The following is a 26,723-nucleotide window of genomic DNA, read 5'->3' as shown; positions in this document are numbered from 1 at the left end:
CAGTCCCCAAAAACATCCCATTCAGGGACCCCCAAAAGCTCCTCAAAATTCCCCAAATCTCCTCCAAATCCCCCCAGAATCCCTTCAGGAATGACAGAATCCCCTAGGGACACCCCAAATCCCCACAAAATGCCCCAAATCTCCCAAAATCCCTTTAGGGACCACAAAATCTCCCCAGGGATCCTCAAAATCCCATGTAGGCTCCCCCAAAATTCCCTCAGGATCCCAAAATTTCCATCAGCAACCCCAAAATCTTCCAAAATCCCGACAGGATTTCAAAATTCCCATCAGGATCCCTCAAATTCTTTAAGAGACACCCCCAAAATCCTTCCCAAAAATTCCCAAATGCCCGAAATTCCTCCTCAGCACCCCCCAAAATCCACCCCTGGGACCCCCCAAATTCCCAAAAATTCCCCAAATCCCCCTCAGGACTTGCCAAAAATCCCTTTTTGGCCACGCCCACGTTCCCTTTGGCGCGGGTTTTTCCCGTTTCGTGTTTCCGGGTTCATTCTCCGGCAGCTCCTCTGCCAGCGCCAAACGGGGAAAACGGGGGGGCAGGGACCCCAAAACTGGGTGGGCACCCGAGAGTGGGGTTCAGGGGTCCGGGGATCCCCAAAACAGCATGGGGAGCCCAGAATTGCGGTTTGAGGGGGTCAGGGATCCCAAAAACATGGTAGGATCCCCACCTGTGGTTTGGGGGTCCGGGGATCCCCAAAACAGAATGGGGAGCCTAGAATTGTGGTTTGACGGGGTCAGGGATCCCCAAAACAGGATGAAGAACCCAAAGTCTTCCCCAAAAATGGCTCCAAAAGTGGGTGGTACCCAAATTTTGGGGAATCCCACAAATTTTCCACACCTGAACTTGAGGGACCTCCAAAATTTTAAAAGAGATTCCAAAACAACCCCATAATTGCTTGAGACTCCTTAAAACGTCTCTGAAATAATAGGGACATCCCAAAATTTGGAGAATACCTCAAAATATCCCCAAAATCGGAGGGGATCCCTCAAAATTTTGAGTTTCCAGCTGCAAGTCTGAGCTATTGAATTTAGAGACCCCCACACCCCTCCAAAAATTCCCTCCAGATGCCAGGGGGTGATTTCTTCACCTCATCCATCTGAAAGAGTCAGTTTGAAGTTTCTCTGATTTGATTCAACCTCCTGCCTCTTTTTGAAATTGGAATTTAGGTAATTCAGAAAACTGGCTAACAACAAATATTGTTTAATTCAGCATGGTCTTGTAAACAAGTCAAATTGCCAATGCAAAACAATGTCTCAGTAATTCAGCCAGCTTGTTCACCTTTTCTAGGGGTGAACAAACAACCTGGTTGCAAAACCAGGAGGATCCTTTCAAGAAACAAACAAGAGACATAACCGCTGTTGTGGGAACAGGATTGGGAATTTTGAATAGTATTGATTTAGAAGTATGAATTAATAAATTGGCTAACATCTCTTTAGCTCTCTGCTGTATCCAGGCTCAATTGTGGATGCAGCCAGTTGCTGCCTCAATTGTACGAGAAGTTGAGGAAACCACTTTTCTTACTAAAATTCAGAGAATAATTTGGGATAATGCCCATAATCTCGAAAAATAATTCCAGTCCTGGTGGAACTTGGTAAATTTTACCTACGACCCCAGCAAAAACACAGCCACAGCCTTTGCACTGGCCAAATGTAATGCTGCAGTACATTCAATATTCCCTATCACTGCATTGGGGCTGAATCACGACAGAGCCATTCTCTATCCTTTAGAGCATAGAGAATGGACCTGGCAAATTGGTGAAAAGTAACAAACCATTAATTTGGGAACTTGCATTGTCTGGGAACAACAAGGGTTTATCTGTGAAGGTAATGCAATCAGAGCTCAAGATATTTGCTTAGACATAGAACAGAATGTCTGTAACTGTGAAAGTTATCCAAAGGAGATTCCTGAAGCACTGCTGGGGTATATGGGCAATGGGTGTTCATGCTTAAGAACTGCTTTAGATAGTGTTTTCATAGAAGATTTGGTAGTGAGTACTAAAAATCATTTAAATCTTTGTCTGTAACTTTACTAGAATTGCAGGGTACACAAATGGGTCGCTGTTGACATCCCTAAGGTTATTGACACAAAGCAAAATGTATGATTTAAAATAGGCTAAAATATGGTTTTGTTTTAAAATTTCTTATTTTAGTTGTGTTGCATTTTGAATTGAAATTAATTATTTTATTTGTAATTTAATAATTGCTTGTTTTAAAATTACTTGTTTTAGTTGTGTTGCATTTTGAAATTTACCTATTTGGTAATCAGAAATTGAGATTGAAACTTGATTATCAAGTTGTTATTTGTTTTGTTTTCTTTCTCCCTTTTCCTTTCCCTTATCTTTTTCCTACTTTTCTTTTGTGTCCAACTTTCTGTCTCTGTTTTTTCCAGGGTTTGCTACCAACTCAGACGAGTCCTGAAGACTTCACACCAACACCACGAAGGAGCGCTCTTGGCGATGATTGTGAGTCACAGGGTGGTGTAAGAATTGGTCTGAATTTTCTCTGATCTGCCCCACAACCATCATCAGAGACTGGGACCCCAAGCCCCACCACTCTCTCTGGAGCTGAGTTCTGGCCTGGCCCAGGTGGATGCTTGCCAAGGACTGTTTGTAGCTGTGTTTGGTGCTGCCATGGTACGCTGTGCTTGAGAGCAGGGTACTGGCTGTAGTGTCCTGTTCCACCTGTTCTTGGAGCAATGATCTCCACATACAATAGTCCATAAACCTCCCCACCTTTTGGCCAGAGGCTTTGGAAAAGGACTATAAAAATTTACTTTCTTAAAGAGGCTTTGAGATCTCTTTCTCCCCAATGGATTGAAGACGTGTCTATTGTTGACAACCATGAGGATGCGTTCCATCTGTTGGTGGCTGTATCCCATCCTTTCTCTCACTCTCTCTCTATATTGCAGAACTGAATTGTTGGCACACAATAAACTGCATTACTGCTTTCTGCTGAACAAAACCTGAGTCTCTTGCCTTTTGTCTTTTGCACCCTGGGGTCGAATGAACCATCACGACTCCCGCTTGGGTTGAGCAGATCGTGACACCTGGCTACAGGCTCTTGGATAGGAATGGTTGCACTTTTCCACAGAAATGAAAACTCAGTGTCCCAGTTTCCAGATGTCAGTTAGGAGAAGGCCTTAGGCATGCAAACGGCAGAGAGGATTCTAGGTTGTGGCAGCTTCTGTCTGGGAAAAATCCTGTGGCGTATGGAATTCCAGCAGGCAGAAGACCAGTCCAGGCTAGAGGAACTTGGATATGAAACAAATCCCAACATCCCAGTTTAGTGATGTCTGTTATGAGGAGGTCTTTGGCACTCCAATGGCAGCCAGGGTTCTAGGTGGTGGCAGCTTTGGTCTTGGAGAAATCCAGTGCCATATAGAACTTCAGCATGCAGAAACCTCATCATGGCTACACATCCTTGGAGAGGAATGGAGCTTCTTTTCCACAGGAAACAAAATTCAACATCCCATTTTACACATGTCAGTTACAAGGAGGCATTTGAAACTCCAATGGCAGCCAATGTTCTTGGTGGTGTCAGCTTTGGTCTGGGAGAAATGCTGCGGCACATTGAATTTTAGCAGGCAGAAACCCAGTCCTGGCCAAAAGACCCTGGATATGAACGGTGGATCTTATCCATAGAAACAAAACTCAACATCCCAGTTTGCAGATGTCAGTTAGGAGGAGGCATGTGGCACTCCAATGGCAGCTAGGGTTCTGAGGTTCTGGTGGCAGCTTTGGTCTGGGAGAAATTCTGCACCATATGGAATTTTATCATGCAGATGTCCAGTCGAGGCAGAGGGGACTTGGATGCGAACAACAGCTCTTTTCCACAGGACACAAAACTCACCATCCTAATTTCCTCATGTCACTTACGAGGAGGTGTTTTTGGCACTCTAATGGCAGCCAGTGCTCTAGGTGGTGGCAGCTTTGGTCTGGGAGAAACCCTCTGTCATATGGAATTTCAGAAGGCAGAAAGCCAGTCGTGACTTCAGGCCCATGCATTCAAACCATGGCTTGCTTCCTTGGGAAACAAATCTCACCATCCCAGCTTCCTGTTGTCAGTTGGGAAGAGGTGTTTAGCACTCCAATAGGAGGCAGGGTTCTGCGTGGTGGCCTTTTTGGTCTGGAGAAATCCTGTGGTGGGTGGAATTTAAGCAGGCAGAAGCCGTGACGCAGCTACAAGTTCCATGATACGAATGGTGCCTCCATTTTTTGGGAAACACATTTCACCATCCCAGTTTTCTGAGGTCACTTAGGAGGAGGTGTTTGGCACTCCAACAGCAGCCACTGTTCTAGGTGGTGGCAGCTTTGGTCTGGGAGAAATCCTCTGTTTAGAATTTCAGCAGGCAAAAACCCACTCCTGGCCAAGGCACCCTGGATACAAATGTTGGCTCTTTCCCTCAGGAAACAAAATTCAACATCCCAGTTTCCAGCTGTTAGTTTGTGGGAAGCATTTGGCACTCCAATGGCAGCCAGTGTTCTAAGTGGTTTCAGCTTTGTCTGAGAGAAATCCTGTGCTGGGTTGGAATTTTAGAAGGCAGAAGCCCAGTCCCAGTTAGAAGCACTTGCATAAGATTGGAGGCTCTTTTCCACACAAAACAAAACTCACCATCCCAGTTTATGGATGCCAATTTGGAGGAGCCATTTAGCCCTCCAATTGCAGTCAGGACTCTAGGTGGTGGCAGCTTTAGTCTAGGAGAAATCCTGTGCTGTACATAATATTTGCAGGCAGAACCCCTGTCCTGTCTACAGGTTCCATGATACCAATGGTGGCTCCTTCCCATTAGAATCAAATGCCACCATCCCAGTTTCTAGATGTCAGTTAGGAGGAGGAGGCTTTTGGCACTCAAATGTCAGCCAGGTTTTTCGTGGTGGCAGCTTTGGTCTGGGAGAAATCCTCTGCCATATGGTATTTTAGCAGTCAAAAACCCTATCCCGGCCAAAGCACCCTGCCTGCGAATGTCAGCTCTTTCCCACTGTTATGGGCTGATGTTTGGACTGGCTCCTCTCCTTGCTTCCCCCGTGCAGCTGCTGGTCCCTCCCTCGGATGGTTTTATCTAGGCTGGTGTTTTCCGGCTCTCTCTCTCTTGCTGTGCTTTGGTTGTGGGCTGTGTCTTGCTCTTTGCCGTCTGCTCAGCTGTGACCCCCTCCCCTGGCTGCTTTGGCCGTTTTTTCCCTTTTTCCCCAGCTGTTTTGTCTGTGCCCCTGTGTTGGCTTGTCTTGGGTTTGCTTTTGCTTGTCTTGGGCTCACTTTAGCTTGTCTTAGGCTTGCTTTGGGCCTGCTCCCGGCTGCCCCTCCCCCTCTCTCCCAACCCATCTGGGGTGCCAGGAGAAGCTGTGCTTCTGTGCCAATCACCTCTGAGGCAGCTTGAACTTCTTCATAGGCAGCCAAGATTTCCTTCTCTGTGGGAGTGTAGTTGGCTTCGGACCCTCTGTAGCTTCTGCTCCAGAATCCCAGGGGTCAGCCTCGGGTCTCACCAGGCACCTTCTGCCACAGGCTCCAAGACAAACCATGGCTCCCAGCTGCTGAGTAAAGTACGTTCTTCACATCTGGTCCCCTCCTGACTGGGCCAAGGGCTACTGCATGGGCAATCTCCTCTTTAATCTGAGCAAAGGCTTGCTGCTGTTCAGGGCCCCAGTGGAAATCATTCTTCTTGCGGGTAATAAGGTAAAGAGGGCTCACAATCTGGCTGTACTCAGGAATGTGCATTCTTCAAAAACCGATGGCACCTAGAAAAGCTTGTGTCTCCTTTTTGTTAGTAGGTGGGGACATAGCTGTAATCTTGTTAATAACATCAGTAGGAATCTGACGCCGTCCATCTTGCCATTTCACTCCCAGGAACTGAATCTCTCGAGCAGGTCCTTTAACTTTACTCTTCTTGATGGCGAAGCCGGCTTCCAGGAGAATTTGAATAATTTTTTCTCCTTTCTCAAACACTTCCGCTGCTGTGTTTCCCCATACGATGATATCATCAATATATTGTAGATGTTCCGGAGCTTCACCCTTTTCCAGTGCAGCCTGGATCAGTCCATGACAGATGGTAGGACTGTGCTTCCACCCCTGGGGTAGTCGGTTCCAGGTGTACTGCACGCCCCTCCAGGTGAAAGCAAATTGAGGCCTGCATTCTGCTGCCAAAGGAATGGAGAAAAATGCATTTGCAATGTCAATGGTGGCATACCACCTTGCTGCCTTGGACTCCAGCTCGTACTGGAGTTCCAGCATGTCCGGCACGGCAGCACTCAGCGGTGGAGTCACTTCATTAAATGCCCAATAGTCCACAGTCAGTCTCCATTCCCCATCAGATTTACGCACAGGCCAAATGGGGCTGTTAAAGGGTGAGTGGGTTTTACTGACCACCCCTTGGCACTCCAGCTCTCGGATCATCTTATGAATAGGAATCACGGCATCTCTCGTTGTTCTGTACTGCCGACGGTGCACTATTGAAGTGGCAATTGGTACTTGTTGTTCTTCTCCCTGCAGAAGTCCTACTGTAATTGGATTCTCAGATAGTCCAGGCAAGGTGTTCAATTGCCGGATGTGCTCTGCCATCACAGTTGCAATTCCAAATGCCCATCTTAGTCCCTTTGGGTCCTTAAAATATCCACTCCGAAGGTAATCTATGCCCAAAATACATGGGGCCTCTGGACCAGTCGCAATAAAATGTTTCTTCCAATCCTTTCCAGTTAAACTTACTTCTGCTTCCACCAGGGTGAAGTCCTGCGATCCACCTGTCACACCAGCAATTGAAACAGATTCTGTGTGTGAAACAAAACTCACCATCCCAGTTTCCTGATGTCAGTTAGTGTCCAGTCTCTGAAGGTCACTTCAGGCCTGAGACCTCCCCAGAGAGGGCATGAAGGTGGTAAAAAGTCTGGTTCTCTCGGAGGCACCGGCAAGAAAGCAGCTTGAGACGACCTTGTGTTGTTTCAGGGCTGTTTATTTATCTTATCTTTAAAAATGTTTCTGCCAGCCCAGCACAGGTCCTCTCTGCAGGTCGACCATTGCAGACGAACCCCCAGGAGGGCTGTGCCAAGGTCTTTATACTCTAAATTACGTATACAATATTTACAAATATTCCCCAATGCCATGCAACCTCTTTACAATGTCCAGTTCTTTCCCCATCCAATCTGTGGTTCCCAGGGTGCAACTTCAGCATGGATGACACGAAGAAGAAGGAGGAAGAAGCCCACCACACCCAGGATCCTCCATCTTGGCCACATGGCCCTTAATATAAACAATCTAAAAACCTACATATACTGCATTCTAATATTCTAATTTACACTCTACTCATCATTATTTTCTGTGTCTCTTCTCCCAATGTGGGCAGATTCTCCCAAGGAGCCAAATCCAGCCCCTGCAGCTCCTGGACAGCACTCAGGGTCTCTGAGGGGTCTGCCAGGGGGGTCTTTGCATCCTCAGAGGAGTCAGGGAGATACCCTGGACCCCCACAAGTTAGGAGGAGGCATTTGGCACTCAAATGGCAGGCAGGGTGCTAGGTGGTGGCAGCATTGGTATGGGAAAAAAGCTCTGTTGTATGGAATTTTAGCAGGCAAAAACCTGTGACATCAATGGTGCTGAGCCGAGACACAGACACATGCACTCTGTGACCATGCGACAAAAAGCCTTTTATTGCTCAGAACTGCTCCTTAAATAACCTCATTAATGTTCCTCGGCAAGCACTTGTGATTGGTCCAAAGTTCAGGCTGCCTAGCCCTCTGATCAATAGCCTCTGCAGCCCAGGCAGGAACCTATAGGTCCAAATCCCTGTCTGGTTCTGAATTGTGTCCTATCAGTGTGTCTGAAGGACTCTGTCCCACCGGGCTGCTTCTCCATATATGCAGAAGTCAGTTGCCCAGTAGCAAGGCCAGCTTGTACTATGACAATTCCATGTTTCTTTCTTATTAATTTGAACACAATTTTAAAATGTAAATATGCAGCTTGTTCTCCATTATCTTACCTGCAAGGGCCCTTTTGCGTGCAAGATGATGTAAGAGTTGGTCTGAAGTTTTCTCTGATCTGCCTCACGACCATCAGCAGAGGCTGGGCCCTGAGATTGCACCCCTTGCCCTGACCCGGAGCTCCGGCCTGGCCGAGGTGGATGCTTGTGGGCCAAGGGCTGTTTGTAGCTGTGCCTGGTGCTTGTCATGGTGCTGCAGGGTGCTGGTTATCAACCCTGTCCCTGCTCCTGCGTCATGGGGCTACGATCTCCACACACAATAGTCCATAAATCTCCCCACCTTTTGGCCAGAGACCACTCGCTTTGGAAAAGGACTATAAAAAGTGACTTTCCCCAAACTGACTTCGAGATCTCTTTCTCCCCAATGGATTGAAGATGCGTCTCGTTGTTGGTAGCTATATCCCATCCTTCTCTCTCTCTCCCCTTTTATCTCTCTCTCTCTCTATCACAAAACTTAATTGTTAGCACACAATAAACTGCATTACTGCTTTCTGCTAAACAAACCTGAGTCTCTTGCTTTTATCTTTTGCACCCTGGGGTTGAACGAGCCATCACGACTCCCGCTCAGGTTGACAGATGGCATTGACAGCATAAATTCAACTTGAATTAGTCTTTTACGTAGCTCAATAAATTTGGCTTTTTTAGATGGTGATGGGTTCCATGTACCTGAAGCTGCAGTGCTTATGTTTCAGGAGTGGTTGGGTATTTAGTTACCTTCTGTTTTCATATATCACAATTTAACTGCTCAACAATAGAATTATAAATTAACTCTATAACCATAAAACTTTAAACCTCTTCTTTAAAATCATACCTTAATAAAACATTTAGCTTCAGAACTGTGCAAAATTCCAATTTAGCAAAACAATTTTTAAACAAGAAAATACTTTGTAAGCAAACAACTCTGTTATTTCAGTGTCCTATCACTCTGCAAGGTAGGTGAGTAAATTGCTCCAGTTATTGTTCTACACTCTGCTTCCCCACGCCCATTGAGGAGCCCTCAGCAGGATGCTGTCTGTGGTTCTGTGCAGGATGAACACATCTGGCAGGTACCCAGAGTGTACCTGTATCTGTGGTTAGACACATGTACCCCCATCTCCAGGTGATGGGATCCCACAGACCCCCCCATTTATTGGTGTTGAGGTCTCACACCGTCACCTTGGGTTTTGGTAACTGTTCATTGCCAGGTCAATGTAGTGACGGGAAGTGATTTAAGATAATTAGATTCTGTGAATTTTCTATTACTCTCAAGTGATTTAGTGTGTAAACTTCCTTTGCTACTCTGTTCTGTGGGGTTTCACTACACATTCCTCTCTTTTGTTTTCAAGTGTAACTTTTAAAGTGCCACGTGCTCTCTCCATGATGGCTTGACCTGTTGCTATTTTTCAAATGCCAGTGCGGTGTAACACTCCCTAGAGCTGTAAGAAATTTCTTGTTTTCTGTGAAATGTATGCAGGACCATTATGGGTTTAATGACATGGGGAAAACCTAAATGTTCTGGTTGTAAGGACAGATGTCTGCCAATAAATGCAGAAGCTCCTCTTTGAAATAGAGAATGCAACACCCCTCCCTCCCGAGTATTATAATTTTTGAATCAGGAACTCTCAGGGGTAGGAATAACATCTCTTTACCAATATATCAAACGGGACAAACAAAAACAACAGCAGCTATGAAAATTGACAACCAAAGAGAACAAATATCTCGGTTCCAGTCCTTTTTCCAGCTGCAGACACATTCTGCCTGTGCTCGGTCCCTGTGGTGGAAGGCGGGGTTGGGTCCATGCTTCTGCAGAGGTGGCACACAGGAGGGGGGAAAAGCAGCAGCAGTAACTGTGTCCAACGTAGGAGAAAAAGTTTGGATTTTTTGGTGGTCAGCCTGTGGTCTTAGAGGCAGCAGACTGGATGTGGAGCAGGTGCAGGGCAGTCTGACTGCAGAGAGCCTCATTTCCTGGAGTTCTGACTGTGTGGGGATGGGCAGTCCTCCTCGCTGGTGAGAGAGCAGGCCCTGGATGCCAGCCCACACCTACCCCTTTGTCTAGGGTCCTGAAAAGAGCCCAGGTGTAACCCAGCAGGCTCCCTTAGAATAATAATGGGAAAAATTCTTTAAACTGGGACAAAAAACCCAACCTCCATCAGAGTAGTATCACAGGATGTTGTATGAAACATTATAACACTAGAGAAAGAAGAAGAAAAGGTCCCAATGAAAAAATGGACAAATAGGAAAAAAAAAGGCTGAGGCTGTAAAGAAGTACATTCTGAAGGTTCTGGAGCAGAAATGAGAGAGTTTATTGCTTCTGAAAAGATAGAGTCATAGTTTTCCTCAGGCCATCCTTGAGCTCCTGGTTCTTCAGGCTGTAAATAAGGGGGTTCAGGGCTGGAGGCACCACCGAGTACAGAATTGACAGGGACAGATCCAGGGATGGGGAGGAGATGGAGGGGGGCTTCAGATAGGCAAAGAATGCCGTGCTGATAAACAGGGAGACCACGGCCAGGTGAGGGAGGCAGGTGGAAAAGACTTTGTGCCGTCCCTGCTCAGAGGGGATCCTCAGCACCGCCCTGAAGATCTGCACATACGAGAAAACAATGAACACAAAACAACCAAATGCTAAAGAGATGGAAAACACAAGCAGCCCAAGTTCCCTGAGGTAGGATTTAGAACAGGAGAGCTTGAGGATGTGTGGGATTTCACAGAAAAACTGGCCCAGGGCATTGCCATGGCACAGGGGCAGGGAAAATGTATTGGCCGTGTGCAGCAGAGCATGGAGAAAGCCACTGGCCCAGGCAGCTGCTGCCATGTGGGCACAAGCTCTGCTGCCCAGGAGGGTCCCGTAGTGCAGGGGTTTGCAGATGGACACGTAGCGGTCGTAGCACATGACGGTCAGGAGGGAAAGCTCTGCTGAAATGAAAAACAGAAAAAAAAAAAGCTGTGCAACACATCCTGAGTAGGAGATGTTCCTGATGTCCCAGAGGGAATTGTGCATGGCTTTGGGCACAGTGGTGCAGATGCAGCCCAGGTCAGTGAGGGCCAGGTTGAGCAGGAAGAAGAACATGGGGGTGTGCAGGTTGTGGCCGCAGGCTACGGCACTGATGATGAGGCCGTTGGCCAGGAGGGCAGCCAGGGAGATGCCCAGGAAGAGGCAGAAGTGCAGGAGCTGCAGCTGCTGCGTGTCTGCCAATGGCAGCAGGAGGAAGTGGCTGATGGAGCTGCTGTTGGACATTTGCTATCTCTGGACATGGGGACCTGTTCATGGATAAAGAACAGTGACAAGTCAGCAGAGGCTGCTTTGAGCCAAACCTGGGCCATTCCCTATAGACTGTCACGCTGTGACCCACCCACCCTTGTTCCTGCTCTGGGAAAGCCTTCACCCGGGTCCCTGACTGAGCTCCAGTTGTGTGATCTGAGAGTGCCAGGAGCAGCCAGGCCTGTGCATGGGGGCTCTCAAGGAGCCATCTCTGCTCTGCTGCCCTGGGTTTGTGGCCTTGTAGCAGAGGGACAAAGCTGGATATTCAGGATTTGTAAGTGGAATCACTCCTAATGCAGAAAGGCTTGGTAGCTTCTGCTCTCCCAAACCTAAAGGATGGCAGGAGGTGGTTTTAAGATTTGTTTTCCTACCCACACATCATTCCTGTTTCTCTGAGGACAGAAATCCCCAGCATTTCTTCTGCACTCAGAGTTTGCCAGTGAGTGATGTGAGAGGCAGAAGATTCCCTGTGGCTCTGGGCAAGGTGAGGGGCTGGATGGGCTAGCTCCCAACTACTCTGGGTTTGTACCTTTGGCTGGAATCAGAGCACAATCACACTCCTGGGATAAACCAGACCCTGCCCAGTGCAGAGGATCCCTTAATGTCTCACCCTCTCTAAAGGTCTCTGAGCAAGGTCTCAGCCTCCCCTTCTGCCAAGGACACTCACAGTTCCCTTGGCAATCCCAACAGCATTTCCTCAGCTGTGGCATCTCTGCACTTCCCTGTGGGATACTCAGGGTACTCCAAGAGGCTCTGGCACACATTTGCATCCAGGAGGGCAGCTCACAGCTTGGAAGAACACAGCAAGGAGACCCCCAGGTGTGCCCATGATGAGATCTCAGGGAAGGGGCTCAGCTCATTCCCCTTTACCATGGATTGCTTTGCCCTCAGCCCCACAGGTCACAGGGAAACTTGGACACTCCATTCCCATGGACACTCCTGCCTGGCAGGAATCCCAAGGGCAGTGCCTGACTCAGTGCTGCAATCCCAGAGCCTTCCTGAGAGCAGCAGATAACAATGACAGTACCAGAGAAGTGCAGAAACAAGAGAAGATGTTGTGGTGCTGTGCCTGGGAGGGCAGGGCAGAGACAGCCAGGCACTCAGGGCAGTGTTCCTGTACCCAGCTGTGCACGGCACCTCCCACACACCAATATTGCCCTCCTGCCCCCAGCATTGCTCTGTCCAGCCCCCTCTCCTTCCCTGAGCATCTCCCTGGGCCTGGACATTTCCCTCCTGAGACCTGCCCTGTCCCTGCCAGGCTCACAGAGCCCATCCCACCCTCTGTGCCCTCACCTGTCCCACAGAAACCTGCCTGTCTGCAGGGCCCTGCTGGGGCAGGGTCTGTCTGCAGGTGGGCAAGGGCAGCTCAGGAGAGCCCTGCTGGGCCCTGCAAAGGGAATGCTGGTACTGCCCAGGGCTGAGGAGTGGCTGAAGACCCTTTAGGAGGCTCCAGCAGAGAGACTGACCACCCAAAGTTAAAGATCTGGAGCCTCTGTAAGAGTTCAAATATTACTTTGGTGTTCCTGTGTGTCCCTTTCAACTCAGAATGTTCTGTGATTCTCGGAGTACAATTCCTGTTCTGCTTCTCTCATCCTCCTGGTGTCTATTTGATTGTCTATAATCAAAAGAGAAAAAATCCCTTGCAAGAGTGTTAGTATGGTGAAGTACAAAACAGATCTTTATTGGAACCTTCCAGGGTCCCAGTGGGGATGGGAAACATCCAGCCCCCAGTTCTAACAATAAGATTGATTAACTAAGATATTTAATAGGAACATCCAATAGGAGATTCAGTTTCCCCTGTTGCACACGCCTGGGTCAACTCATTGGAGTAGGTCCAAAGTCTTATTTGCCCCAATTTTTCTATGACTATTCACATTCTGGTTAAAAAAACCGAAACCAAACAACGCTCTTCTTGTAGGTCCTCTTCCTAATAATAAGACTATACATTATTTCAGGAATGTGTTAAATGGGTCAGCATATTGTTCAAAAATCTAAAAGAAAGGTTAAGAGGTGTACTAGAGATAATTTAGGATTTTAGTTATAGAAGTATATAATAATAGTTTACAGAGTTACAAGACTAGGAAAAAAAGTATAAAAAACAAAAATCTTTTTGTCATCACCCCAGCCTTCCCATCCTTCTCCAAGGAGGAAATTGAAAACTCTCAAGGAAACTCCTGACCTTTACAGCAATCCCAGGCTCACCTTCTTTTGGGAATTGTTCTCTGGAGCTGTGCCCAGGCTGGTCTGGACCTGGAAGAAGCCCTGCCCCACTCAGCATCTCTCAGCAGCAGCACCTGCCCTGCTCAGGGTCGCTCCTTGCCCCCACAGCTTCTCCCCAGTGCTGGGAGCATCTCCCCGGGCTGGCTGAGAACTGCCCCTGGCAGGCAGGAGAGTCCCTGCCCCAGCACAGAGCCCTGGGCTGCAGGACCCTGCTCTGCAGGGCAGCCCTGGGCACCCCTGGCTGCAGCCCCAGCTGCTCAGCCCTGCAGCAGATCCTGGACACAGGGAGCTGCCTGGGGCTGTGCCTCGGGTGCTGTAGCAGGGAAACCCAGCCCTGCCCTAGGGCCACACACCCTGCACTGCAGCAGCTCTGAGAGTCCTCCTGGAAGGTCCCAAAACTGTGGCATGTGCCAGCTTCAGGAGATCCCTGCAGGAACTGCAGCTTACCTTCCCACAGCCAGAGAGTGACTGTTACAAACACTGGGAGGATTTCTGCTCTAGTAAGCCCTCATTGAGCTGTGCTCTGTGCTCCCAGTCCAGGCTGAGTTTAACCCCTCTGTGACTGTGCAGTGCATGGGGTAGCTGAAGGCAGAGCCTCAGCCCTGTTGGGCTGTGCACAGGAGCTGCTCCTGGGCAGAGCTGTCTCTCTTCAGTGCTGCCCTTGTCAGGAGCTGCCTCTGTGCTGGAGCCTGGCCCAGCTCAGAAATGCAGACACAGCACAAGGACTTTAATGACCCTCTTGGGCTTTGTGCTGAGGCCCTGAACATCGGTCCCTGAGAGGGAGCTGGAGAAACCTTTAAAGAACTCCAAGTCAGAATCAAACTCCAAAATTTCTTCAAGTTTTAATGGGTCCCACTGAGGGACAGAACTGAGAAAGTGTCCCCAAGCCTCAATGAAAGCAGAGAACTGGAGGCAGAGGTGAGAGGTGGGGACAAAGAGAAGCCAAGTCTTGGATCAGTGCCACCAAGGGCTGTGAGGAGACATCTTGTCCTGAGCCACTGGGGCCTCCTGGCACAGCCCAGCAAGGCTGGGCACTTTCACCCCTTGTCCTGCCCTCAGCATCCCCCCACATCCCAGTGGCCTCAGGGATCTGCTGGGACCAGTCCCTGGGGAGCCTTGGTCAGGAATGGCCCTGGGGGCTCCTTCATGCTCCCAGGGACTGGAGGTTTTTTAAAGGACTTTGGATTTTTCTTTTGCCTTGGAGTATCTGAAAGCTTTGTGCAATCATGGCCTCCAATGATCTGCTTTAATTAGTCTCTTGAGAGCCTTTCTCAGTAATAACACTCAGTGGCTCATTAATGCTTCAAGGTACTTCAGTTTTTTTAAGGTACTTTCCTTTTTCCTTTCCTCTCTGTCTCTCTGAGAGGTTTTTGGACAATCATGGCCTCCAATTCTCTCTCACAAGGTGTCATGGTGTGACTAAAGGGTTTGCCAATTTTAAATATTTAATTGTCTTTAGAGATAGGATTTAGGCGTAAAGACAACGCAGGCTCAAAACTTAAAACAAAAGTACAAGAAAGAAATTTATTAATAACACACGAAAAAATTATTCAGAATTTGATTCCTAGATTATTCCCTCCTCCCTTCATTCCACATTTTTTACCAACCACATACAGAGAACACTTCAGTCAGTTATCCACTCAAGTAATCATTTCAGTTCACTTAAGAGAGAAAAGTTCCTTTTTCTGCTTTAGACTTAGGGGGTGTCTTCACCTTCACAGTCTGCATCCCCCCGGACCTACAGAACAATGAATTTTCCTCTCATTCCCACAGTCCTTCCAGAGCCCTGTTATGGGTTATGATGCACACGTGGGGTACTGCTTTTAAAGGCAGGCTGAGGAAAAACAAAATCCTCTTCATCATCTTCTCTATCAAATGTCTCTGTTCATATTCCAGTCCCAAAACAGAGAGCTCAATTTCCCGAGGCAAGGAAAGTCTTCAACTCAAGCACCCATCCTCCCCAAGTATATTTCACAGTTTAAAGGAATTTTAGTGAAGTCACAATCCCCTCATAGCCCCAGAAAAAAAAGGTTTTCAGCTACTTATCAGTTGTATCTTTTCAAACTCTTCCCATCAGGAACTTTATCTTCATTCCGCTGACCTCTGTGTACTCCATGCTTTATTCCTTCTCATTAAGGGGGTTCAGGATATTGAGAATCTTATCCAGGCATTAAGAAGTTAAAATTGTATCCAGATCATTAAGAGGAAAGCATGTGGCCAGTGCCGGGGGGTCCATGCGGCCCCGCCGAGCCAAGCCGGGGCCGTACTAAGGGCTCCCTGCAGAACCGGTGCTGGGCAGGGGTGTTGAGCCGGGCACCCCGCAGAGCCGGGGGCGGGTTGGAATGCCAGGCCAGGCCCCAGACCGAGCCCGGAGCCGGTCTGGGGCCCCGGCCAGGGACCTCCGCTCTTCCTGAGGCCGGAAGCTGAAAGACCCACCAGAATTTCATTCACTGTGATTTGTGAAAATGAAGTAACTTTTCATTGGTTTCCCCAGCTGTCCATCACCAAATCAGCTCTCTGATTGGTGCCAGTAGCTCACAGGAGAAGCCCCGGGAGACAGGACAGCCCCCTCCATTCCTGGACCACATGGAGCTTTCCCTGAGGGAAAGCCAACCCTCCCCCCGAGCACGTGAAACCAACACACAAGGAGTCCGTGAGGAACCTGCGGTTGGGATGGACCTCAGTGGGCCCCATTAATGCTTTGAGGCATTTTGGGTTTTTCTTCTGACTTGGACTCCTCTCAGGCCCTGACGTTCAAGGGCTCAGCACCAAATGCATCATGGGGCTCATTGGGATCGAGCAAGTCCTGACAAAACCATGGCTCTGCCTTGATTTCCCTCTGCTTTGGTGAAGTTAATGAGGATGTTTTTTTCTACAGTAATGGAGAAATATTTCAAAGAGCTTCTTAGAAATAAGTGTTCCTATTTCACAACATGTCTTTTATTACTGTTTCTCTTTAGAGAGGAGTTGATTGCAGAGTTCTGTGAATAATACTGATCCAGGGTCTCTCCTCAGGAGGTCTGGCCTGCTCAGAGAAGCTGTGCCCTGAGGTCTGACCCAGTGTGGTCAACCTTGCTCCACATTGCCCCACCCCATCCTGTCTGTCCTCACTCACCTGGAACCTTCTTTGGTTGGAGAACAGGCTGCACTCAAGCAAACAGGAGTTTTCTTCCTTTACTCTTTTTGAAACAATTGAAAACTCCTGAGTTTCCCTACTACAAACAGATACCCTTCTCAAGTGTGTGTCAGATGCCACCATGGAGGTTTTTGTTACCAAGGCAGAGCCATGCAAGAACTGTTTTAGTCTTTTGGACTCCTTGGTTCCACAAGGCCTTGTTGTGTCACCATGGGCTCTTGGTTCTGTGAGTTTCTGTGGTGTCACAATGGATGCTTGGTTCCATGGGGCCCTACAGTGTCACAGCGGTTTTCTTTTTCCCTGTGGCAATGAGCAGCAAACCCCACTGGCAGAGCCAAATATCTGGGAAGAATGAAGAATGGGGACATTTGGAGTGATGATTTTTTTCTTCCCAGGGCACAGTGACGTTGGGTGGGGCCCTGTTGTCCTGGAGATGGCCTACCCATGGAAGGTGGAAGAGACAACAACCTCTACCCATGGAACTACAACAGCAGAGAGGTCAGGGTGAAGGCTGGGCTTGAAAGACTGTTACCAGCACAGGAAACATCAATCTGAGAGGAAAGATGTGTTCTAATGTCTTTTCAAATCATTTGATAGGTGAAGGCATGAGTGTTAAGGTCTGTGAAATGGGTCGTAATGTTTCTACTGACTTTGGGCAGCAGGTTTGTTATTGGGCCTAGACAATTTGGCTCCTGAAACACACAAGGGTCTGCATAAGCATGAAAATCAGAACTGTGGGGGAAATGCCAGGTTCAAGAAGGAATGTGGGGCAGGCGGGTCGGGAAGGCTGTACCTTCCTAGTACCTCGGGCAATGGGGAAAAGCAGAGAGCATCATGCAGCCAGGAGTTTAGGATAAAAGTAATCTGCACTCTCTGAAACCTCGATAGAGAAAATCCCATGGGTGTGTCCACAAGGGGGTAGGACTCTTCATGGAGGGCGAGGGGGGGAGTGCTGGTGTATCATGCTGTGTCTACAAAGCATCAGAACTACTTGGGAGGGGGACTGAAGTACCAAGTTTTGTCCACAAATGGTGCAGTACTGCTCAGGGGAGGGGCTGCAGTAGAGGGTTGTGTCTACAAAGGGGCAGCACTGCTCGGAAGGGGGGGATTGTAGTACCATACTTTGTCCACAAGCGGCAACACTACTCAGGGGGAAGGCTGCAGTACAGGGTTTTGTCCAGAAGGGGACAGCAGTGTTCGGGTGGCATGGCTGCAATACAATGCTGTGTGCACAAGAGCACAGCAGTGCTCAAGGAGGGGGCTACAGTACCACGATATGTCCACAGATTGGCAGCACTGCTTGGGGGGAAGGCTGCAGTACCAGTCTGTGTCCAAATTTAGGCACCACTACTTGGGATAGGGGGGTGCTGAAGTACTGGGTTTTGTCCACACAGGGGCAGTACTGAACTGGGGGGAGGCTACAGTAATAGGCTTTGTTTACAAGGGGACAGCACTGCTCGGTGTCAGGGGCAGCTGCAGTACCGGTATGTGTCCACATGTGGGCATCACTGCTTGGAAGGTGGGGGCTGCAGTACCATGCTGTGTTCACAATGGGGAAGCACTGCTTAGGGAAGGGAGGGACTGCAGTTCCATGTTGTGTCCACAAGGGGGCAGCACTGCTCGTGGAAAGGGGGCGGGGGGGAGGGGACTGCAGTGCTGACTTCTATGCACAAGGGGACAGCACTGCTTGGAGGGGGACATTGCTGCGGAATGGTGTGGGCGGCAGTACAATGTTCTCTCCACAAAGGGGCAGCACTGCTCTGGGGGGAAGGGGGGAGGGGAAGCAGTATCAGACTGTGTCCAGAAGGGTGCAACACTGTTCAGGTGCAGTGGAAGCTGCTGTACTGGATTGTGTCCACAAGAGGGCAACACTCCTCTGGTGGAGGGGCTCCAGTACCATGCTGTGTCCACAAGGGGACAGCATTGCACAGAGTGGGGGGCTCCTGTACCAGGTTGTGTCTGCAAAGGGGCAGCATTGCTTGTGAATTGCAGGGAGTGCAGTATCATGCTGTATCCACAAGGGGACAGCACTGCTGGGAGAGGGGGCTGCAGTACTGGACTGTGTTGAAAAGGGGGCAGCAATGCTCAGAGGAGGAGTGGCTGTAGTATCATGCTGTGTCCACAAGGAGCAGCACTGTTCACGGGGAGGGGCTGCAGTATTGGACTGTTTTCCAAAGGGGTCAGCACAGCTCGTGGAGTGGGGGACCTGCAGTACAGGGCTGTGTCCACAAAGGGGCAGGACTGCTCGGGGGGGAGGGCTTCAGTACCAGGTTGTGTCCACAAGGGGAAACACTACTTGAAATGGGGGGCTGTAGTACCCAGCTATGACCAGAAGGAGGCAGCACTGCTCAAGGAGGGCAGAGGTTGAAGTACCATGCTGTGTCAAAATGGGGGAATCCCTGCTCGCGGGGAGGGCTGCAGTAACGGGCTATGCCCACAAAGGGACTGCACAGCTCAGTGGGTGTGATCGCTGCAATATCAGATATTTGTCCACAAGGGGTGTTCGGGGTTGAGTGTTTTTCTGTTACTGTGTCAATTGTAAGAATTTTTCCCATTATCATGCCAATGGAGCTGGCCAGGTTACACCCAGGGTCCCTGATGGGTCCAGACAAAGGGGGTGAGTGGGGACGGCCCCCGGAGGGGCCTCTGAGGCTTCCAGGAGGGCACTCGCGTTTCCAGCGAGCTGGGAGGAGGACGCCTGGGATCGTTCAGCCACGCGGCCGAGCACAGCAGAGCCAGACCCTCTGCGATCACCTGCCCTGCATCTGCCCCGTTTCCAGCCTCCTGCCTCTGCGGACACAGCTGATCCCCCGGACACACACGGTGAGCGAGGAGCCGCCGCCCTCGGTGAGGGTGAGCCCGTTCCTGCCCGAGACCTGCGTGGCCGCTGCTGCCCCTCCCCCCTCCCTCCTGCCTTCGTTCCCGTCTGCCCTCTGGCAAATCCGGGCTCTGGACTAAGTACAGAGACAGCGTGCTTGCATCTAAAGGGACTGACACCGAGTTATCTATTTCGTTCTGTTAGCAATTTTAACTGTTATTGTTTTCTGTTTGTATAGTTAGATATATTAGTAAAAGAGCTGTTATTCCCACCCCCCCTTATCTCTGCCTCAGAGTCCTTGATTCAAACAATCGTAATACTTGGGGGAGGGGAGTGGAACCAAAGTCTCTATTCCAAAAAGGGAAACTTCTGCCCCTACTGGCAGACACCTGTCCTTTCAAACCAGGACAAGGGGGCAGAACTGTTCAGAAGGAGAGGACTGCAGTACCATGCTGTGTCCACAAGGGGCATCACTGCTGCAGGAGGGCATGGCCTGCACTAACATGCTGTGTCCACAAGGGGGCAGCATTGCTTAGAATTAAGAGACTGCAGTACTATGCTGTGCCCACAAGGGGGCAGCACTGCTGCAGGCAGGGGGAGGCTGAAGTACCATGCTGTGTCCAAAAGGGGCAGCCCTGCTCAGAGGTGGGGGCTGCAGTACTAAGCTGTGCCCACAGGGGGAAGCTCTGCTCAGAGTGGGGGGTGAGGGCAGTATCGGATTGTGTCCACAATGGGGCAGCACTTCTCAGAAGGGGGCTGAAGTACCATGCTGTTCTCAAGGGGGAAACACTGGTGGAAAGAGGGGGGCTGCAGCAATACCTTGTGTCCAGAATGGGGTAGCACTACTTGGCAAAAGGGGAGCTGCAGTGCTATGCTGAGTCCACAAGGTGGCAGCACTGCTGGGAGTTGAGGGTTGCAGCCCTCCCAAGTGCCTCCCTGGATCCCCAAGATCTCCCACAGTGACTGATTTTTTTCTCATTGTTCCTTAGTGTCCCTCAGAGTGACCACCCAGCTCCCCCAAGTGTCCTCCAGACCCTCAAGTTCTTTCTAAATTCCCTCCCCAGACCTCAAACTGCCCCAGAAATGTCTCCAGTGACCCAAAGTGGCCCTGTCTGAGAAAATGATTAGAAAAAATATGAATGGACTATAAAAAGGACTAATAAACATGAAGTGGAAGAAATGAATAGCCAATATTGGTCAGTTAATTAATAAAGGGAATTGTGTTACTTAGAACCAATGAATCAAAGTTAATTTTGGTTGCTAAAATTGATCGATTTTTTATATAAATGTAAAAATAGAATAATAAAATAATAGAATAATATAGTAACAAAAAAGAAAAGTAATATTATACTTATAACTATTATTATCACTTTTAATTATAGATTATTTTTATAAATTGTATTTACAAAGAAAAATAATTTTGTTTAAATGTTTTGGGATTTCAGTCCTACTTGCCCAATTTCAGACACGGTGAGGTTCAGTGTGAGAAGCAGTTTGTCCATATAGAGTCAGCTGCAAGAAGCTCATTCTTGGTCTGTGCCCAAACCTCCTAAGGAGACATTCAGCACTGAGATAACTTAAGGAATGCTTAAGCCACCTCTAGCCTGAACTGAACAATTAAAATAATATGCCCTTGATTTAAACAAAAATTAGTGAGGTGCACCTTGAAATCTTCTTCCTAGACAGTACTCCACGCTGACTCCAATTGGTTGCACAAGCCCTGGAGACTTGAAGACAAATGAAGGAAGACAAAGAGATCCTGAAATCTTTCTGTTTTTTAATGAGCTCCACTTTGAGGAGATTTGGGGCTGAGTCCAGTACCCCCAGGCATTGAGAGAAGGTTGAAGAAGCTGTTCAAGGAAGCAGAAGCAAAACTCCAAGTTACTTGGAGCATCATGGCCTCACTGAGGGCAGGGACTGCCAAAGGCTTCCCAGGGACTGGTGAGAGCAGATCCTTGAGGGCAGGATTGCAGGAGACAAAGGCTGTGAGCAGGAACTGCAATGCTGAGCAAGGCCTGGGCTGGTTGGAGACAGCAGAAAGGCCAAGGCCTGAGCCCAGGCCTGGCCCAGCAGGGCCTGTCCCTCACGGGTGGCTCAGGGCTGTTCCTGGGGCACTGGGATGGGAGGGGCAGCAAGGACAAATGGCATCACCCTGCAAACCCTGCCAGCCTGCTCAGGGAGGGCCGAGGCAGCAGCAAAGTGCAGCCCCTGCAGGGAAAGTTCCTCCTGTGGGGCTCCAGAGGCACTGCCCAGCCCAGGGCACAAAGGCCTGGGTGCCTCTGGCCCTGCCAGCCGTGCCCAGCCCGTGGCCATCTCTCTTTCTGTGGGCCCCTGCCCCTGGTTAAAAGCAGCTTGGCTGCAGCTGGCTGAAGAAGAATTCCCCCTCCCTCCCCTCCCTCCCTCCCCCTCCCTCCCTCCCTCCCTCCCTCCCTCCCCCTCCCTCCCTCCCTCCCTCCCTCCCTCCCTCCCTCCCTCCCTCCCTCCCTCCCTCCCTCCCTCCCTCCCTCCCTCCCTCCCTCCCTCCCTCCCTCCCTCCCTCCCTCCCTCCCTCCCTCCCTCTGTCTTCGCCCTGTGCCAGCAAAGGGAAGAACCTCTGCTGCCCAGCTGGGCCCCAGCTTTGGGCTCACCTGCTATGCAGGTGTAGAAGGTGTCCTGGAGGATGGTGCTGCAGCCAAAGTTGATGAGCTTCGCCTCATCGGTGCCCAGGTCGACAAGGACATTCTCGGCCTTGATGTTGCGGTGCAGGACACTGGCACTGGTGCAGTGCAGCACGGCCAGCAGCACCTGGAGGAATAGCCCCCGCACCATGGGCTCTGGCAGGGACCTGCCCGCCTCCAGCAAGTGCCACAGGTCCTGGCAGCGCTCCGGATGCTCCATGACCAGCGTGAAGATGTCAGGCAGCTCAAACCACTCCAGGAGCCGCATGAAGCTGCGCAAGCCAGGGCATGACACCATCCAGTTGAGCACCAGCTCCGGGGGCACAAGGGCACAAGGGCACCATTGTGCTGCAGGGGGACTGCAATGCTGTCAGAGAGGCTGATGCTGCGCCGCACCTTTGGCACCCCCTGCCCAGCCCTGCTGCAGCTCGCCACTGCCTGGCCCAGGATGCTGAGGGGTCCCTGCTCCCTCCCTGCTCCCTCCCCGCTCCCTCCACGCTAGCTCCCCGGCTGCCACCCACCCTGCCAGACCTGCCTTCGGCCCATCTGGCACACCCCGCCGGCTGCTCCCACTGGCCCTGATCACTCACTAGTGGGGCCCACTGCCAGATGCCATCCCGGGCCACTCGCTTGATGGCCGCCTGCAAGCCAAGGTGAGTGGCGGGCTCAACTCGCCGCCCGCCATCCCCCTCCCCGCTCCCAGCCAGCCCCGTCTCTTAATGGGGTGCCGTCGGCGAGCCGGGTCCCAGCGTAAATGCTGCCGCAGCCGCTGCTCCCCAGCAGTGAGCCCTCCCAGTAGAGCTGCTCCAGGGGAGGCTTCTCTGCCTGTGTGGACTGCACTGTACCCCTGGGATTCTGCCTGGGGCACCCACCCACCCCGGGCTCCGGCCGCTTGGGGACAGCGGTCGAGCTGACAGGTGGCGGGGCTTGCACCGGGAAAGCTGCTGGCCACGGGGCGGGAGCCGAGTGGCTGTGGGGCAGCTGCAGGCGGAGCTGCGGAGGGGCCTTATTTAGGGCCGGGGTCGGGCGGAGCTGCTCTAGCACCAGTGCCACCAGAGTGAAGAGCTCTGCTAGAGGCTCTGCAAAAGGCGCTGCAGCCAGAATGGACAGAGCCCCGTGCAGGCAGCACAGCAGCAGGCCCGGCAGGGCTGGGCAGGGGGCCGGCTTGCCCATGGGCATCTTGCGGGGCACGGCATGAGCTGGGCTGGGAGAGGAGGAACACAGACAGGACGCGATGGGAGCAGAGGGAGTGTCAAAGGGACAAGGGGATGGAGAGTGAGCGGAAAGTTGAGCGGGAACCCGATCTGCTGCGGAGCCGCCGGAGTGTGAGGCCATTCTTCTGTGGCCTCTGCGAACCCAACGGAGGTTCGTTCCACACCCCATGGAACGAAATGAACAAAGAAACAAACAAACAAAACAAACAAAAAAGAGCGAATTTCTATTACGGAAAGAACCAAATAAAGCAGTGTAAGAATAAAGAAGACTGTTGGCTTGTGGCTTTCTTCTTTGTGTGAGACAAAGCATTTCGTAGGGAAGAATCGCCTCTTCTGAGTTTTGCTGGTGTGGACAGGAGCGGAGCATTGAAATGTCAAGTAGAAAAGAGAAACCGTGTCACTATTGTCATCTCTTTTCATTCTCTGTTGGAACAGTAGCAGGTTGTCAAAAGACATGGTCTGCAACATGGAACTTGGTGCCAAGTTTCTTTTTCTGCCAGAGGATGAGGAGGGGAGGTATCCTAGAATCACGGAGTCATGGCATGCTTTGACTTGGAAGGGACCTGGAAGATCACATTGCTGCAACCCCCGTGCTGTGCCTGGGGACCCCTTGTACCAGACCGACTTGTCCTGAGCTCCATCCAGCCTGGCCTCGTACACTGTCAGGGGTGGGGCATGCACAGCTTCTCTAGGCAACCTGTTCCAGAAAAGTCTTTTTTTCTGCATCTCTCATCTAAGTCTACTCTCTTTCAATTTGGATCCATTCTCCCCTGTGCTCTCTCTGCCTGCCCTTATACAAAGTCCCTGTCCAGCTTTCTTGTAGGTTGCCATCAGGTACTGGAAGGCCGCAGTTGGGCCAAGCCTAAGCCTAAGTCTCTTTTGCAGGCTGAAGAAGCCCAGCTGTGCCAGGCCTTCCTTGCTGGAGAGCTGCTCCAGCCCTCGCAGCCCCTTGGTGTCCCTGTTGGGCTCCTGCTCCGGCGTGTCCCTGTCCTTCCCGGCCGTGCAGGGTTGTTGATGCAGAGTCAGATGAAGCTTCAGAGTGTGCACAGAGCATGCCACATTCCATGAACTCCTTGCCTTCATCTGAGTTGTTGATAGGGAATGAGAAATTATAGATCACGTCAAAGGGACAAAGTGAGTGAGGTGAACACACAGCTTTACAATCAACCCATCTAATGGGTGGTCACTAGACAGTGGCTCAGCTCCCACCTTCCCTTTTTGTGAGGCTGAGCCCTGATGGCCCTTCCCCTTGTCCTCCTCCCTGGCAGTGACCCTGGGGGCAGCGCTGCTCAGCTGCCCCTGCCTGGGCTCCTTGGCCAAGGCCCCCTGAGCTGGCCCGGAGCCCAGACCTCCATCCCCGATGCCGGGGCTCCACACAGAAGTGTCCATGCCAAACAGGTCAGCGAGTTTCCCTGGGAACAGAGGCACCCAGGCTGGGTGGGACTGTAGATCTGCTGGAAGGTGTCTGCAGAGACACTGGACAGGATGGATCATGGGCTGAGGCCACCTGTATGAGGTTCAACAAGGTGAAGTGCCCCATCCTGCACTTCAGCCACAACAACCATGAGAGGCTACAGGCTGGGGGCAGAGTGGTTGGAAAGCCACCCAGCTCAAAAGGTCATGGGGGTGCTGGTTGGCAGTGGCTGAACATGAGCCAGAGGGTACCCAGGTGGTCAAGAAGGCCAAGAGCATCCTGTCCTGGGATATGCTTTAGTGGTGGCCTTCACAGTGTTAGCAGCCTCCGGTTATTAGGGAGATTCTCTGGTCTTAAGGGGTTTTCCAATGGAAACAGTTCTGCAGCTCTAAACCTCCATTCCTTGTTTTGAAGGATGCAGTCCCAAATAGACCTGCATTTGTGTTTTTAAGGAATTTAGCATCTCCCTTTCCTTGAAAGTAAAGGGAACCAGGCTTTAAATGCTCTTGAAACACTTTCATTCCTTGATCTTCAGCTGTGCATTTGAACTGAGGTGCTTTTGTATGGAAAGCTTGGGCCATGAGATAAATGCAGGCAATTTAGTTGCAATGGCACTTGCTTTATCTGCTTTTCTGCTTCCTTTCCCTATGGGTAGCAAATTTGGGAGTATTTGTCTTGTGCTTTGAGTTCTGGCTCAGACTTGCTCACAGATGTGTTGTAAAATCTTATCTACTCCTTTCTCCTGAAACAATCTTGCCGACTGGTGGGAATTCCTAGAGACAAGGCTTTCAAACCAGTCCCCAGTATGATTAGCCCAATGTCCCTGCTTAAATCAATGTATGCTTGTATTAGAAAGAGTGAATTCTATTCTAACTCCCCTGCCCCCTCCCCTTTTTTTTAGTAGCTCTTTGGGCAAGTCCAGTATGCCACTTCAAGTCTTTGTTATCAAATATGTGAAGCGGTGTTGCTGCAATAGCAGCACCCTGAGTTCAGTGGGAGCAACTCCAGAGCACTGGGTGCCACAGCAGTGGGCACGGTGAGAGACTTGCCTCCACTGCCATGGTCATCCAGCCACAGGGAGAGCAGCTGCTGGGGCTGCCCCCATTCTGCCGAGAGCAGTCTGCCCCCAACACGTGGACTGTGTGGCCATGATTTTGGCAGAATGTGGAAAATGCATTGTTTGAAGGTACTTTTACATTGTCTAATATCACCTGACTGGAGAGTTTGATAAGCTGGATGCCCTGTGGGCATGGTCATGGCAGGGATGGGTGGCTGTCACTTGTACTGGCAGTGTCATTTTTCCAGGCAGGCTCCTAATACAGCTGTGGGGGAATGCAGCAGCAGCTGAATCAGGCCCAGGAAGCAGCAGCAGCAGAACATTGAGGAGACCCTCATTTGCAAAGAGCCCCTCACCCCCTTTGCTCTCCCATGGCAGCACAAGGTGATTCCACTGCAGGTGCAGGGCTGTAGCAGACTGGAGACTCCTTCAGCCAGGACTTGCTGCAATCTCGTTCCTGCAGCTGTGCTGGGAGGATGTTGGCTGCAGCAGGGGTGTCCATGCCCAGGAATGCTGCTTGGCTCAGGGAGGCAGAGTATGCACAAAAGCTGCATTCAAAGCACTTATCGTGAGCCCCTGAGCCACTGGCAAGTGCAGCAGCTCTTCTTCATTCTGTGCAAGTGAGAGCCCAGCCTTGGAGCCTGTTCCTGGGAACAGGGAAACACTCTGAGGATGGTTCTGAATTTTTAGGGACAGTCAGAATGAGAATCGTTTTGAGGCTGGTGTTGCAGTGTTGGGTTTGGGTGTGTCTTCAGGAAAGAAAGCAGGAATGAACCCCTGCCACAACGAAGGAGAACCTTTTGTATGGCAAATTTCCACCCTACAGACACACTGATCATACTGGCCCACTAAATACTGGAGGCATCGAATGAAGAGTGAAAAGCTTCTTTGAGGAGATAGGAGAGATGAGTCTTGAAGAAATAATTTTGCTGATGTGGGAAAAGGGATCAGACCCACTGGTCCCTTGGCTCATGCTCAGTTCTGCAAAATC

The 26,723-nt window shown here is 50.5% G+C and overlaps 2 protein-coding genes across 2 annotated transcripts in view; one reads left to right on the top strand and one right to left on the bottom strand.

Annotated features, from left to right (window-relative positions):
• Positions 1 to 10,076: 10,076 nt before the first annotated feature.
• Positions 10,077 to 11,767, bottom strand: LOC306814047 (olfactory receptor 14J1-like). The gene has a single exon (XM_079329747.1). It carries the CDS (start codon positions 11,190 to 11,192, stop codon positions 10,260 to 10,262), a length of 933 nt encoding a protein of 310 aa, XP_079185873.1. The 5' UTR covers positions 11,193 to 11,767; the 3' UTR covers positions 10,077 to 10,259.
• Positions 11,768 to 12,325: 558 nt separating this feature from the next.
• Positions 12,326 to 26,723, top strand: part of LOC306814037 (zinc finger protein 541-like) — a 263,524-nt gene continuing 249,126 nt past the window's right edge. The window contains exon 1 of the mRNA XM_079329739.1: positions 12,326 to 12,332. The gene's annotated coding sequence lies outside the window, so the exon portion shown is untranslated. The remainder of the gene's footprint in view (positions 12,333 to 26,723) is intronic.

This window comes from Erithacus rubecula (assembly GCF_903797595.1).
Source record: "Erithacus rubecula genome assembly, chromosome: 34".
NCBI classification, from domain to species: domain Eukaryota; kingdom Metazoa; phylum Chordata; class Aves; order Passeriformes; family Muscicapidae; genus Erithacus; species Erithacus rubecula.
The sequence above is the reverse complement of the archived record's forward strand: the minus strand, read 5'-3'. Positions and strand labels throughout refer to the sequence as shown.

What these genes read in the sequence shown, in the direction of transcription:
- LOC306814047 (XM_079329747.1), bottom strand. Translation starts at nt 11,192, where the DNA reads ATGTCCAACAGCAGCTCCATCAGCCACTTCCTCCTGCTGCCATTGGCA.